Source organism: Corvus hawaiiensis, chromosome 1, assembly GCF_020740725.1.
Source record: "Corvus hawaiiensis isolate bCorHaw1 chromosome 1, bCorHaw1.pri.cur, whole genome shotgun sequence".
In the NCBI taxonomy this organism is placed as follows: Eukaryota; Metazoa; Chordata; class Aves; order Passeriformes; family Corvidae; genus Corvus; species Corvus hawaiiensis.
The window spans coordinates 35,157,574-35,172,442 of NC_063213.1; the positions used below are offsets into that span (position 1 = coordinate 35,157,574).

Below are 14,869 nucleotides of genomic sequence, written 5' to 3' on the forward strand. Positions count from 1 at the left end.
CTGCTCACATGGACAAAAATGTGTGGAGAATGGGGACAGAGCCAAGCTGCTGGTTTTCCAAGAACTTTTGGTCCGAGCAGTTGAAGCTGTGCCACCTATGGCCCAAATTCAGTGAACAGAAAAAATTCTGTTCTAAAGTAGAGGTCAAGTAAAATTTTGAAAAAGAAAAGTTAGTGGATGCTTTGCCAGTATCAGCACTACAAGACACAATCCTAAGAATATGGTCTATCCAATGCTATTAAAACCAGGGCAAGTTCTCTTGGTAAGTGGAAAAGTAACTGGAAAAAATTCCATCCCTTTGCTTCCAGCAGCCACTTTGTCAGGTCACTAAACCACTAGAGAAAGAACCAAACCTTTTGTTTCTGGTTTTGCCACTGCTGTTGTTTCTATCCGACAGCAGTGCTGCTCAGCGGCCAGAGCTGGTGGCCTGTCCTGGTGCAATCACAGGCAACTTGCATTTTCCTGGTGCCCATCAGAGTACTACCAGTTGCAGCAGGCTCTCCAAAAGCTTCCACAGGGGGACTTGGGAGGAAGCACTGCTTCAGGCCTGCATTAGGGAACTGAAATAAAGGCAGCAGGAACTCTTCTGGGCAGGAAATGCCTCGTAGGGGAATATAAGACAGGCATCAATTTTAAAAGCCTCGTTGCAGAAATATAACAACTAACTCATGCACTTGGAAGATCCTTATGTTGTCTCTTTATATTCAGTTGTTTCAGCTAAGCTTTCCTTTAAAGCATTCCTAAGGCCTTCCTCCTGAAAACATACCACAACATGAGTATTAGTAGCCTGAAATCAAATTGAGACAGCTAAGAAGATACCAGAAACTAATAGGAGACTAAAAATCACCTGGTATGATTTAGGTGAACGTTGGCCTTGATGATTTGTGTTATCCCTGTAAATCTCCACAGTGAACAAATGACAATTTTCCCTCTTCACAGGGTACTGCCTTTTGGGGTCCCTTCCCCCTGCCATGGAGCTCTGGGAGAGGGGCCCCGGGGGGGAGACACGGGGTTTCCCTGCCCCTGCTCAGCTTCATTCCCCATTGGTTGGTTTGGGTTCCCTGATAACGCCAAGGTCCCTCGGGTCCCGTGACTGCAGGGTTCCTGAGCTGAGCCCCGGCCATGCGGCTGGAGAAATAAACACCTCTGAAACATCTACCACGAATCTGTCCATATATACTTCGTTTCTACGAGACTTCTGGTTTGAAATATACTTGTTGCAGTAATCCCCGCTGCGACAACTGCCCTGAAGTTAGAATGTTACTTTTATCAGACAGACAAAAAGTAATTAAATTACTGGAGGGATACAGTAACATCCATTCCTGTGTGGCCAGGTCACGTCCCATGACCAGAGTGCTTTGGTACTTTGAATTTACCACTAGAGACCCAGCTGTGTATTAGTTTGAAGCACTAGGAGAAGCAGCCAAGACCTGGAAATCACACAGGTGCTTCTGCACAGCGTAAACATAAGACAGCAGATGCTGCCATATTCAGGCTGGCTTCAGGTGGCAGCAGCCTGAAGGGCTCTACCTTGCTCTACCTGGAAGCAGGGTGCAGACACCTCCTTCCCTCAACCTCTCCAGAACTGATTTTTATCTTCCATAGAGTTACCAAAGGGTGGTCTAGTTTCAGGGTGATTTAAATCAGTACTCGAACTGACTTCTACTGCCAGAACAAATGAAACAATTTGATGACTCCAAGAGATGTCCCTCCCCTCAGTGTCCTTTAAAACAGCTTAGCACAAATGGCAGCAAAGGGTGAAGACTCCAGGTACAGCTACTTTCAAAGAGAACAAAGTTCACAATATTTTTAATGAAGTAGGACCACTACTGGACAATCAGAAAGTTTCCTCATGTCACTGCAACAATCTTACTGAAAGGAAAAGCATGTAAGCACAGAAAATACTCTTTGCTCAATATTGCATGTAAGGAATTCATACTGAATTCTCACTCACATAATTTATTTTAAATGATGTGTGGATTTATTCATGGGTTACTATTCACTAAAGGAACCTAGACAGTGCTTTTGTTCTGTAAGTTGAAATTCTAATGCAGATGTGCACTCTGAGTGCAGGCGTAGGTCACAGACACAGGTATCAATTTGTAGGGCCATCTTGCCCCACTGCTACCAGTACAGGTGTGCTCACACCAATGTCTGCTCAGTCTGTTTACTGGGGAGTAGCTCATCACTCACCAGGAAGCATCCCATCACAGAACTTTCTCTGGCAGAGAGTAGCTAAAGGCTGCTTCCTCTACAACAGGGCTGCCCTTCAACAGATCTTTCCAGCAGGATCCTTGGGAATACACCATTTTAACCCTTCTTAGCTCAGATTTATTGTTCAATGCATTTATGTAATTTGCTGTGTCTATCTAAAATAGCAACCTTCTATTTGTGGGAGAACCATTTAAACAGCCCCAGCATCACCCCTTCCCTGGGGTCAGCTGTCCTGTGACAGCCAAGGCTTGTTTGAGTGTACTGTAGGAACAGAGCTGTACCCCTGTCTGATGGTGAGAGGGACTGCAAACACCGCTGACAGCTAAATCCTCTCACTGAGGAGCATGACCATTCCACGTGGAACCACATCTGCTGAATTCAGCTGCTCATAACTCAGAGAGCTGAGCCTGGATCATGTGTTGTGTGGGGCTTCTGATTTGGGGGGAGGTTGGTTTTTTTTTTGTTTTTTTTTTTTTTGCATAATCACAGCAAAGATGGCCGGTAAATACAAATAAAAAGAATAATAAAAATAGCCGCATTTATTGTATACACAAGTACTTTTAATCAGACCCCAAATTCATTTCAGAAATGTGCTGCCACATTTCACAGATGCAATATATTCTAAAAGAGCTGAAACCAAACTTGAGCACATTTCTGGCTTTATCCTAAAACATTGTGCATTTTGCTTATTCAAGAAATTAGATGATCCTCTTCTACTCAAAGTTTTAGACCTCAAGCCAATACAAGCCAATCACCCTGTTTTGGAGCTAAGATATTCCAGGACAAGTCACAGTATTTTTAAGTTGGTTAATACAGATTACATTAGAAAGGGAGGAAATATAACATTTCTGTATGAAATAAAAGCTTACTTTACAAGATGATCACACACATCTCTATTAAATTATGTTACTTTTATCTTCCACCAAAAAAAATATAATCCTCCTTAACAATAGCATAAAGTTCCATTTGTTTTAGAAAAGCATACATCAAATAATACTGGCACACTTCATTTCAAAAGACTGTTGTCTCAGCTCTGTAGCAACACTGCAATACAGGTTAAGACTTGTTCATTAAGAGATCAATGACAAGCACGTAGCAAACTTTAAAAGGCAAGCCAAGTACAAATCCTCTTTTGAGATTATTTTTGTATTTTTAATCTAAATGGGAAACAGTAGGCATGAAACATGTATACTGCAAACATAAAACAATTATGCCATTTTTCCCTTTGTCCTGGGTTGCAGTGTATTCTATTACCATCCCCATCAGCTGTTGAAATCAGGTGGGGCAGTGTTTCCTTGCCTCCTCCCCCCAGACTATCTTTCTGTTAATTGCCCATCATTGTCCTGCCGCCTGACTCAGAGATAACTCCCTCCGGACTATCTTCTGTTAATGAGCCTAATCAACACTTGGCCTCATGACTCGTTACCCCATTGTGAGATGCTCCACCCAGAGGGAGGAACCAAGCATCCCATCGAGGATATAAGCTGAGGCTGAACACCAGAGACACCAGGCTTCCCACTGGATTTCCAGAGGACGGGAGCTACACAGCCACCATTGGACTTCCTGAGGAAGAGCAGACTGTTTTACTACAGGATCACTGCTTCAGAGGACTGCAGCCACCATTCTACCAGACTGCTACCACCACCCTGCCTAACAGGGTGTCAGGTTGTACCTTGACTCTGTCAGTTTGACAGTGTTTTCTTTTACCTTTTTTTTCCCCTTTTCTTTAATTTCCATTAAATTGTTATTCTGACTTAGTGCCTCCCACTGGTTTGTTTTCAAACTAGTACACCCTTAATGATCTCAAGAGCTTTTGATCTGGCAACTGGAAAACCACCTACACATTGCCATGCATAGGGGACTGATTCCTGACTGAGTATGGACATAGAAAGTCATACTACTTAAAAGACACATGACCGTCTAAGCCCACTTCCCTCTCCCCAGTGGCAGCAGCACATTAGTTAGAGGAATGCTCAGTGACACCAATCAACACGGAACAGATACAAGGCACAGTAACCCCTACTGTGTCCCAGAGCGACCTATAAAAAAATGCCTCCCCCGCTTTAACTGGCTAAATATCAATCTTGCCTACATTTTAACACAGTGTGAGGAAGTACTGAGCCACTCACAGGTGTAACACATGGATCCTGTACACTAGAGCCTTGCAGAAGGATTAAGGAAAAGATAATTGCTGACTGAAACTCAAGGTACGCCTGTCCTATACTGCAAAATTAGAGTAGTCCAGCCTGTAAGAGTGCAACTAATCAGATAAAAGTTAAAAAAAAACTACAGACAAGGTATGGCATTACAGCAGGGGTATCTGATTACTGCCTGGCTGTAAATAACACATGCATCTTCAGGGCAACTACAGACCAACTATAAGCAGGATGGCAGTATAGGAAAAAATGAGGAGTTCTGCCTAATTGTTATTATTTCAAATATTTGAAACTTAAGCGTCAATGACTCTTCACATTTAAAGTTTAAATGGCTTTAGATGTATTTAGAGCCTTAAATGTCAAAGTCTCAAGGTCTTTTAACTAGGATTTTTAAAGATACAGAGAGAGAGAGAAACAATGTTACAGAGGTCTTGCAGTCCAGGAATCTAAGTTAATGAACAGAGACTTCAGATATATTTCCTATGACAGTTTTTTTTACTAGCTCCCTCCTCCCCTGCCAAAGAAACTCTCCAAAACATTTTTAATTTAGGCTGTGCAAAAATGCAGTTCAGGAATCAAGGTTTAAGCAACATCACTGAAACAATTAATAGTATGCACACACAGCTCAGGCATTCCTCTTTTCAAAGGTTATTCCACTTGAGAAAATTATCTGCCCATAGTTGTGCTCCTCATGCTCATCTCTGAGACAGAGTCAGATGTAGCAGACCATACATGACAGTCAAGGGCCTGACAGCTCACACAGTAAGAGGAAGTAGGCAGCTTACAGACTTAAATTACTAAATCTCATATTCTACAAACAAGAACTGCTACCAGCAGCAAAGGGTTCAGCGAGGGTGTCATTGCTTGTAGCTTCATTAAGTAGACGTAGACTCAGAATAGACAATTTAATGAATTTATTTATGCAGTGTATCAGCTCAGAGTTAGCTAGAACAGCCTAATAAAGCTATGCAGACAGCTGTGAATTTGAAACATATTTCTACATCCAGTAACACCTTGAGATTAAGTGTTAAATGTCACTGAGAAGGCAATCTTGATTTACAGGTCTGAAGGACACAGACTTCACAACTTTCCAACAAAAAGAAACCATTGCTCTTTGCAGTCTTGAGCTTGGCCAGCCTCAAGTCCTACTAGTGGATTTCAAGAGTTTTCTACTATAAGCTCATTTTTACTGCCTTGACAATTATGGGCCACATCCTTTAACATTTTTTAACCTATTTTGGAATAGATAAAGAGATTGAAACCTGCCTTTATTCTGAAAACAGATTTTTGTGGTGGCACTTTAAACAGTTGTTTATTTTCAGCATTTTTAAAACATGGATATGTACTCCAAATAAGTTTAGCTTTGACAAAGAAGTTCCAGAGTAAGATGACAAAACACAATATTGTTGAAGCCTTTCATCTAGAATATACAAAGATATTTGGGCTTGTAACAAGGCTAATTAAAATCTTAGAAATACTGTTTTAGTGTAAAACACTCAAGGAAAAAAATTTCTGCTTTCCTTCTAGAAACATTAAATGGTTTGTTGCCACAACAAATCTCACCTCTTGAAAACTTCAAATGTGTTACATCTTATTCCACCTCCTTATAATTTTGCCCTTCAAAGGTCAAAACACAAGCATCTCCACTCAAGCCACCTATCAACTGCAAGGTTCCTCCTATTAGAAAGGATTTTTAAATGAGGCAGAAGAAACCCAAAGATTTTTCTTATTTATTCCAAGCAGAATGACTATGGAGAAATGACTCAAGCTTAGGTAGTAAAAGTTAATGGAATGCCATCTGAAATGAAGACTGACTCAGTAACACAAGACCTGCTAGTCATTTGTTAATATTCAATTCAAAGCCCACCAGAATTACTTGTATAATATCAGCAAAATAGAAGATACTGCTTGTTTTTCCTGTTGGGCAGGAGTACAAGCTTTAAATGAGAACATCAGTTTTTCTGGCATGTGATAAAATGAAAATCACTAATTGCTATGTACCCCCAAAACACTGATTACTTTAGCACTTAAGAACCAGGACTAGTAAACTTGCAGTAGAATGATTTTATTCTGCTCATCTGCAATACTTGCGTAAGATTTATTCTTGGATTTCCATTTGGTATGTGGGTATTTTGCATTTGGCATTCCCTCCTCCTGAAAGTATTGCACCTTAATAATATACAGTCTTCAGGAACATCCTTTCTCTGGAACAGTTAAGATCTGTAACATCAGGCAGAATTTGTGGAGATTGAGAGACTGGATTTTTACAAGTGGAATTGTCTAGACCAGACGGAGACAGAAATTGTCATATAACGCTCCCCTAATAGTTGCTAGTGCCTTAAGGGTTCATTTCTGAACTCAAAAATCTAAAAAAAAAAAAAAAAAAAAAACAGGTCAAATGAATTTAAATTAAACATTTCTGTATAGAAAGGTAAATACGAATAGGAAATAAAGTACAGGTACATGTGATATTAAATAATACCGTTTTGCCTATTCTTGATGTTTACTTAGGTAATAAACAATTATTTTATCAATTTCATCAATTTTTTTTTCTGGCTAAGTTATTATTAAGTCTTAGCAGCAAAGAAACATCTTTTTCTTTCTTTCCAGAGAATACACGATATCACATGAAGTTTTTTAAACATTTCCCACTATTGTTATGGTTTTGCAGCTCAGCATGTTTTGAATTGTTTCAGAAAAAAATTTCCATGTCTACCTCAAAAGGAAGACAATGTCTGCTTGTTTCACCAAATGAACTGATTTCATTCTTCATGAGACATATCCTACAAGCAGCTGTAGGCATTTGGTATTCTAACTAAACCTAACTTAAAAGCATGGTGGAACAAATGTTTTGTAACTTCCAGTAATGCTGTGAATGAATTGCCTTCTAGAAAAGCAAACCAAATGAGCTTTTTGTAGTAACACCCAAACATTACTACAAAACCCTCCATGTCAACCATTACTCCCAGGAAAACTTTTCATAACAAGGAAAAGGTTAGTGTAGAGCCTGTTCCCTTCCCTACTCCTGCAGCTAACACTACCAGCTCATTCAAGCACTCTGCTCGCCAACTTTAAATGCACAGTCATGGCAGAAGCCAAAGCAATGTCTTTTCCCCTCACTCAATGACAGAGGAGATACAATATCTCCTATCCACTTCCTTTAAATGTTTTGGGGCTTTTGCCCAAATGTTTTGTCTTGAGAAGCTCAGCTTGCTTTAGTCCAACTTTGCTTCATACTAATACCTCATAGTCACTGCAATAAATTTTAGAGAAGATCTAGTTACTTACACAGCAAACAACTGATGTCTTATTATACTGCTACTAAGACACACCTGCACTACAGGCTTTAAAGCTCTAGTCTTACAGCTACAGGGTAAGATCACATCAAGCTAATCTACTGATTAATCGGCTAGTACTTAATCATGTAGATTTTCCAATTTCTTCAATCAGCAGTGAGCTACACTTGCCACAAAGCAGTTCAGCCACTCTTCAGCAACGCTGCAGTGCTAGTTTAAAACTTAGGCTAAAGCATTTCAAATATCCCAGAAATTATATGAATAAACTTTTATTTTTAAGCAACAACACACGCTATTTGAATAAAACTCACATTTAACTCAGGTGGAGAATACTAAACTGAACAATCCTCACTAATACATTTCCATTGGAAATGTGTTAAAGTTCACAAGTGTCTTCATTACCATCTTACTGAAGTTTTCTTATGTGTTTCTAGTCTACACACCACCTGTTTCATGCAGTCATGCAAATCTGAATCAAATTGTAAATGTTCAGGTAAGAGGGAAGTCCATTCACTGCAAAGATTCATTTTCACAGAAGAGCCAGGATAGGTAAGACCAATACTGCAGGGTTCTTCATAAGAGTACAGATATGTTAGAAACCATGAACTTTCAGTTGTTCTTCCTTGACAATGCCAATCTAAAGGAGAAAAACAATGTATTTTAGTAAAGCTTACATACTTAGGCTATTAGAGCAATATCAAGTTACCACAATCTTACACTTCGATTAAACAAACTGCAGTACAGTGTATATACTCAATGGAACATTTTTCTAGTTTACAGAATGTTTCTGGGCCAAGCAGCAGAATTGACTAAACAAAAAGAAAATCTTATCAGACATCTGATTTGTTCTGTAGTCCTAGGACTTATTCTTTGATGGTGTAACAACTCTGCATCATCATTTGCATCAGAGTAAGCCTCTTTCCTCTACTGTGGTTTCAGTCTCACGATTATGGTTTGCATAGAACACTTGATTTTACAAGCACAGAGCTCAAGTTGCACTGCCAGAGAACAAGTGGTGTGCTGTAACAGCGCAAAGGCATTCTACAGTGCTCTGATTTTTACCAGAGGCTTACTCTCATTCTGTAAGTGTCATTTTACTTTCCTGCTGAAAATACAAAGGAACTACAGTGGCCATCTTTAGCTGGTTAATTAGCATCAGTACCACCTGGCACCCTACTGCTTCCAGAGAGGTTTTGATATTTATCTGCAGTCCCTCACCTCCAAAAGGAATTGGCAAATGTTCTTCCTCTGGTCACCTTGCAGCTGGATAACTTCACCGTATTCAGGATGCTCAATCACAGTGCCATTACAAGCAAATTTCTAAGAGAGAAACATTCATATTATACGACATGTGATGTACATCATGATTTTGCTTAGTCAGTCTTTTCAGAAGAACTTTGTCTCAGAGGCTGCTTACTATTTTGATGCCAAGCCAGGCAAAGGTTAAATCTATTTTACTGGCTCTGAGAGCAAATTGAACATATCTGCTGATACATACATACACAAACTAAACTGCTGATGGTAAATTCAGGCAAGGACAGGATTAGCTACTGTGCAGAAGGAAATGGTCAACAGTCATTGCAAGAATGAAAAACAAAGTCATAAAATATAGCCCTTTCAACTCCACACTGTTTTAAAATAAGTATTTTTATCCTGGCAAAACTAAAAGCCTCTATTTTGAGCAACAACCCAGCTGTAACAGAGGCAGGAATAAAACCAATCTGTACTTTAAACTGATTTTTTCTTCACACCAACAAAACCATGTATCTGTGAAATTTTAAAGAAACATTCAGATTATATTTTGTTTACTTCTTTGTAAGATAGAAATGTTTAACTTTTTAGCAAAAATCAGTGTTACTAGACACTGATAGGTGTTTTGAGAAAGGGAAAGGACTCAAATATGAAAGTGATGTACACTAGAAAGAATCAAGTGAAATAAATATTTTGTTACTTAGTATTAAAAGGCATCTTATTCCTTTATATATAATTATTATCAAATCAAATCAGCAACTTTACCTTTTTGAAAGCTTTCACAAGTTTCTTCTTGTCATAATCATCTGCAATGCCCTGAACAGTTGTTAGTGTCTTTCTTCCGTTTCGTTGCTGGATCCTTATATGAATGTAATCCTCAGTCCCCGCCGGGAGTAAGTCGTCGCCCTTTGTTGCATCAGCAAAGGGGTCTGCAGGAGGAAAAAGATTCATGTATTTCCCACAAAGGAAAACACCCAAGTTCAAAACTAAGATGGAAGATTCTCACTTCACAAAAATTTATCATTATATTCAGGGTATAATCTTGGTGTTTAATCCCTGTTTAAAAACACATTGTTAAAACCAAAATGCTTTTTTCTACAGCTGTATTAAGTCTCATTACACTACATACTCAGGACAGGCCTCTCAACTACCAGGCACCCAGTTTCTTCCATGCCTTCCCAGGTATGAACAGTTTTCTGCTACAGTATCAGTTTACTTCATTGTTTCTTGCAAACTGTAAATCCTGAACCTGAAAACATGGTTCTGAGAGAACATCAAATGCACATAAGATTTAGACAGCTGCATACATTTAAAGTGAAATAAAGCAACTGTATCTCTTATCAGATCAACTGATAAGAACAGAGAAATAGAAAAGTCCTAGAACACACACTCCCTTACAGGTCAAGAACAGAAGTCTTATACTGTAGTAACTACCACACTTCCAGCACGTTAAGGCATGGATGTAACTCTTGGCTACTAACAGAAATAAAAGAGAGATACACTCTAACAGATGTCAGAGGCTGCCCGTAAACCAGAACTCCTCCAGTCAGCAGCTTTAGTCAAGAAATGTAACAAAATTAATTTAGGCTTAGATTAAAGAAAGGTCAGTTCTCAAATTCTTCCAAGCTTAGCATCTATTTAGGACAGATAAAACAGAAAGGCATTTAAAAAGAAGGGGGGTTCTGGATTAACACTCTGTACTCCACAAAAACATATTTAACATTCAATCAAGAAATTTTACAGTTCTACAAGTCTCCTAATCAGTAGCTCCAAATAAACCTTGAAGCATAAAGTACTTTACTACTTTTTAAGAATAATCAAAAATAATTTTTCTGTACTAATCAGAACAATATTTAAGAGCCCATGTAGGTTCAATAGCCATGCAAGCTACAATTTCCCAAACTTCCATTCAAAACTCAGCTCTAAAAACGCTGACCAAGTTTTGCCATCCACTAGAAAGAAAGGTGCCAAATGAGTAGAACTTCAGCAGAAACACAAAAAAGTAGTTCAGCTCCAGACTGACAGATCCTTGTAGAAACAAGAATGACACGAGCATTAAAGGAACTGAAAGCATAATGAGGATTCAAGCACAACAGGAAAGAAGTACAGCACTGGAAATCTTGACTAGCTCAGTTTCTACTAAGAAATTTGTTAAATCGTGCTGAATTTTACTATCTCCCACAACTTGTTGCACAAAGACTAATAGCAAATTTTAGTCAAAGAAAAAGTGAAAGAAAAAGAGGACTTGGGCATGAGGATCACTTGGCAGAGTTTAGGACTCCAGGTTGAAAATAAGCCAAGATAACTTGGCAGAGTTTAGGGCTCTAAACTGGAGATAAGCCAGCACTGTAGGTGTCAACATTGGATCCCTTCAAACGAATCCTCTGGGCAGCACTTTCCTTAAGCACAGGGTGAGCTCCCCAGTCATGACTGAACGTAACCTTCTCACATGGCTTATACGTGCAGAAGATTACAGTCAAAACTGCGACCAAAAGCCTGAATTACTGTATAAAGTGCTAACTTGCTCACTTCTGCTGCTTATAGATAAGGGAGCAGGAGAACGCTGGCCCGGCACGGTTAAACTTCCCTGCTGATCGGAGAGAAATGATCTGCCATCTGCGTAGCTACTTTATAGAAACAATAACCTTTGCAGGGCTTGTATAGCGTTTTGAGACATTGCCGAGGATAAGATAAGGCAGCAAACCAACTGTAACTGATGAAATTATTTCCTTAGGAAAGGATATACGGGGTGTCAGAGCTGAGAACATGGCAGCACCTCCTACGGGAGCAGCGAGGGGTTGAGCCTCCCGCCCGAGGTCTCTCCCCCGCACACACCGAGCACGTCCCGAGGCCGGCGGCGCGGTAGGACAAGGACGAGCCGCCGGCGCTGCCTCACGGAGCACCGCGGCGACGGCGACACCCGCTCAATGTCACCGCGGGGGCGGCGGGCCCGGCGGCCCTCGGCAACGCGGAGGCAGGACGGCGGGGCCGGGGGCACGGCGAGGGGGCCGCGGGAGATGGGTGGGTTTGCCGAGGGGATGGCTGCGGGGGTGGCGGCGCGCCGGCGGCTCTTACCGAAGGATTGGAGGTTCTGGATCGAGGACATGCGACTCTGCGGCGAGAGGCTGGAGCTGCGGGGAAGCGAGTCCGCTCGGGTCACGTCTCCGGCTCCGCAGTGCCACGCGGGGGCGGGGAGCGGGAGGGAGCGAGGGGAGGCGTAACAAAAGCAGAGGGACGCGGGGAGCGAACCCGAGAGGGAGTGCGAGAGCGAGAGGAAGGAGTAAAAGGAGGAGGAAGCGCAAAGGGAAATAAAACGTGGAGGGAGGGAAGGACCCCCCGCCCCTCGCCCGCACCGCCCCACGGCCCCGCCAACGGGCACCGCCCGCCGCACAAAATGGCGTCTCGCACGTGACAGCCCCTCAGGAGCCCGGTGCACAGAGTGGCGGAATCAGATAGTTTGGAAAAAACCTCTGAGGTCATCGAGTCCAACTCATGACTGAACGTGAACAGGTCAACCAGACCATGTCACTGAGTGCCACGTCCAGACGCTGACTCCACCACCTCTCTGGGCAGCCCATTCCAATGTGTAATCACCCTTTCTATGAAGAAACTCCTGATGTTCAGCCTAAACCTCCCCTGGTGCAGGCTGAGGCTGCATCCTCTTGTGCTGTTGCTGGTTGCCTGGGAGAAGAAACTGACCCCCACCTGGCTACACTTCTTTCAGACAGTTATAGAGAGTGATAAGGTAACCCTGAGCCTCCTCTTTCCAGGCTAAACACCCCCAGCTCCCTCAGCTGCTCCTCACAGGACTTGTGCTCAAGACCCTTCACCACCTTCATTGCCCTTCTCTGGACCCGCTCCAGCACATCAATGTCCTTTCTCACAACAATGTTCCCCTCAGTGGATCCCCGACAGCAGTGCTGGTGTGTTCCTGGAGCCCCTCGTTCTCCAAGCTTCTGGCCCTCAGGGACCCCTATGCCCCAGCAAGGGTGACCCCCATGGAGGCCCTTCCATACTCACATCCCTTTGGCTTGGGTGCTTTTCAAGCTGATCTGAAATTGGGAAAGCACTTCCCCCTTCCCCACTAAAATATGTTGGAAAACCCCCTCCCTCAGGCCCCCCTCACTGGACAAAATGCTGCGTTAAATGCTGAGTGTGGTGAAGGAGGCAGTCAGCACCCCACAAACTGCCTGTGCCTCCACTTCGGGCATGGCTTGGAGACATAAGAAGTTCCACCTGTGAAAAACGAGGTTCACTCTCCTGTGAGAATTTAAAGGGTTTAATATAAAGACAATAAGAGACACACAAAATAAAGCAAAGAGGTAACGGCCGGGTGCCTTGGCGCTCTGTCAAGAGCACACCTGATGCTCGAGGTGAGTCCTTTTTATACCATTTTTACTGTCTGTTCTCAATTAATACTCAAACTTTTCCCGGAGCTGTTCTGCATGGCCACTCCTTGGTTCCACCTATTTAGAACATGCGTATTCTTCTGCCTTGCGGTTTTATTTCTTTTGATTCTTGGGGTTGGGCTCGCTAGGTAAGAGTCGATGGTAGGGTGGATCTCTTAATTCTCCACAGTCAGGGCTGATTGCAGCTTTGGGCCTCTTCATCTCTCCGGGCAGAGCGGTGATAAGGGCTCTCGGACTCTCCTGGCCACCAGTTCTCCGGGTGGAGTAGCCTTTGGGCCCTTTTGTTCCCTGGACAAAGTGTTGATCAGCAGCTTCTCGGGCCTCATCTTCTGTTCACTTGGAGGTTATCTTGCTTGCTCACACTTGCTAATATTCTTGCTAAAAGAGAGAAAACTACATCTACACAGCAAAAAGCATTTCTAACATCATATAATATCTACCTTTATACTTTGCGAGAAGCCAATATTATAATATATGTTTACAACACACCTCAGCATGAGGAAGAACTTGTTTACACTGAGGGAGGCAGAGCACTGAACAGGCTGCCCAGGGCGGTCATGGAGTCTCCATCTCTGGAGACATTCCAAACCCACCTGGACATGTTCCTATGTCACCTGGTTGAGGTGACCCTGCTTTGGCAGGAGGGTTGGACCAGATGATCTTGGGAGTCCAGTCCAACCCTAACTATCCTGTGATTCTGTGAACTTTGCACCCTCTCAGGTGGGTGCAGCTGCTGTTCCCCATTCCCTAGGGTCCACCACGGATGGCTGGCATGTGGCCTCATGGGACTCCTGTGTGACAGCCGCTCACTGACCATCCGTATTTTGGGAGGATATCAGCAGTGTAGGGGCTGCAATGAGAAAAGTTTGCCTTTAAAAAGGTGTGCAGGTGTTACAAAGCTTGCCAGTCCTCATGAGGTGAATAATGGCTGTACAGTTGTACAATAAGCTAATTCCACTGGCAGAACTGGCAGAACCTGTATTTCTCTTATTTTTTTCTCTTTTTGGCTTTTATGCTAAACTTCCATCCTCTTATATCAAAGGGATATTTCTTTTCTGAGATCCAAGGTCTGGATCAGCAGTGCAGAAGTTTTATGAATGCCAGTGTTCAATGGTCTAAGAAAGTTTCTAGTCCTGGCACTTTGCAAGGAAGCTTTTCTTTTTTCCATGGAGAAAGCAAGGCCATTTACCATGGTACAACACCTCTGCTTACCCTTTGCTACCATCATTGATTAAACCTTTCACTGCACTATGGATGGTAGATGAGGGTTGTTTAACTCATTCCCAAGCAGCTGCAAAAGGCGCTATTGGCGTGGTAATGGGAGGACGGGGCAAGAGCTTGAGGCCACAATTTGGATAATGCCTGTGGATTAAGGATGCAGAGCTAAACACTGAGAAACCCTCTGGGAAGGTTGAGAGAGCTCAGGACACCCATCGTCAGGGACATGACCCCAGGACATCAATAACACCTCTCTCAGAAAACTTGTATTACTACTAATGTGAAGAAGTTCTGGCTCTGATATATTTTTCCTAATCCTATGTCT

At 42.3% G+C, this 14,869-nt stretch overlaps 1 protein-coding gene across 3 annotated transcripts; it reads right to left on the minus strand.

Annotated features, from left to right (window-relative positions):
• Positions 1-4,005: 4,005 nt before the first annotated feature.
• EIF1B (eukaryotic translation initiation factor 1B) lies at positions 4,006-12,261 on the minus strand. 3 transcript variants are annotated; one of them, XR_007202907.1, is made up of 5 exons: positions 11,993-12,261; positions 9,683-9,846; positions 8,885-8,986; positions 8,113-8,303; positions 4,006-6,736 (listed from the first exon to the last, which is right to left on the minus strand). XR_007202907.1 is itself a non-coding variant. In XM_048299934.1 (4 exons), the coding sequence occupies exons 1-4, from the start codon at positions 12,021-12,023 to the stop codon at positions 8,259-8,261; spliced, it is 342 nt and encodes a 113-aa protein (XP_048155891.1). In that variant the 5' UTR covers positions 12,024-12,261; the 3' UTR covers positions 4,006-8,258. The 3 variants fall into 3 exon arrangements, 1 of the variants encoding a protein (XP_048155891.1); XR_007202901.1 differs by having other exon boundaries at positions 7,978-8,303; XM_048299934.1 differs by having other exon boundaries at positions 4,006-8,303.
• Between the last annotated feature and the right edge of the window lie 2,608 nt (positions 12,262-14,869).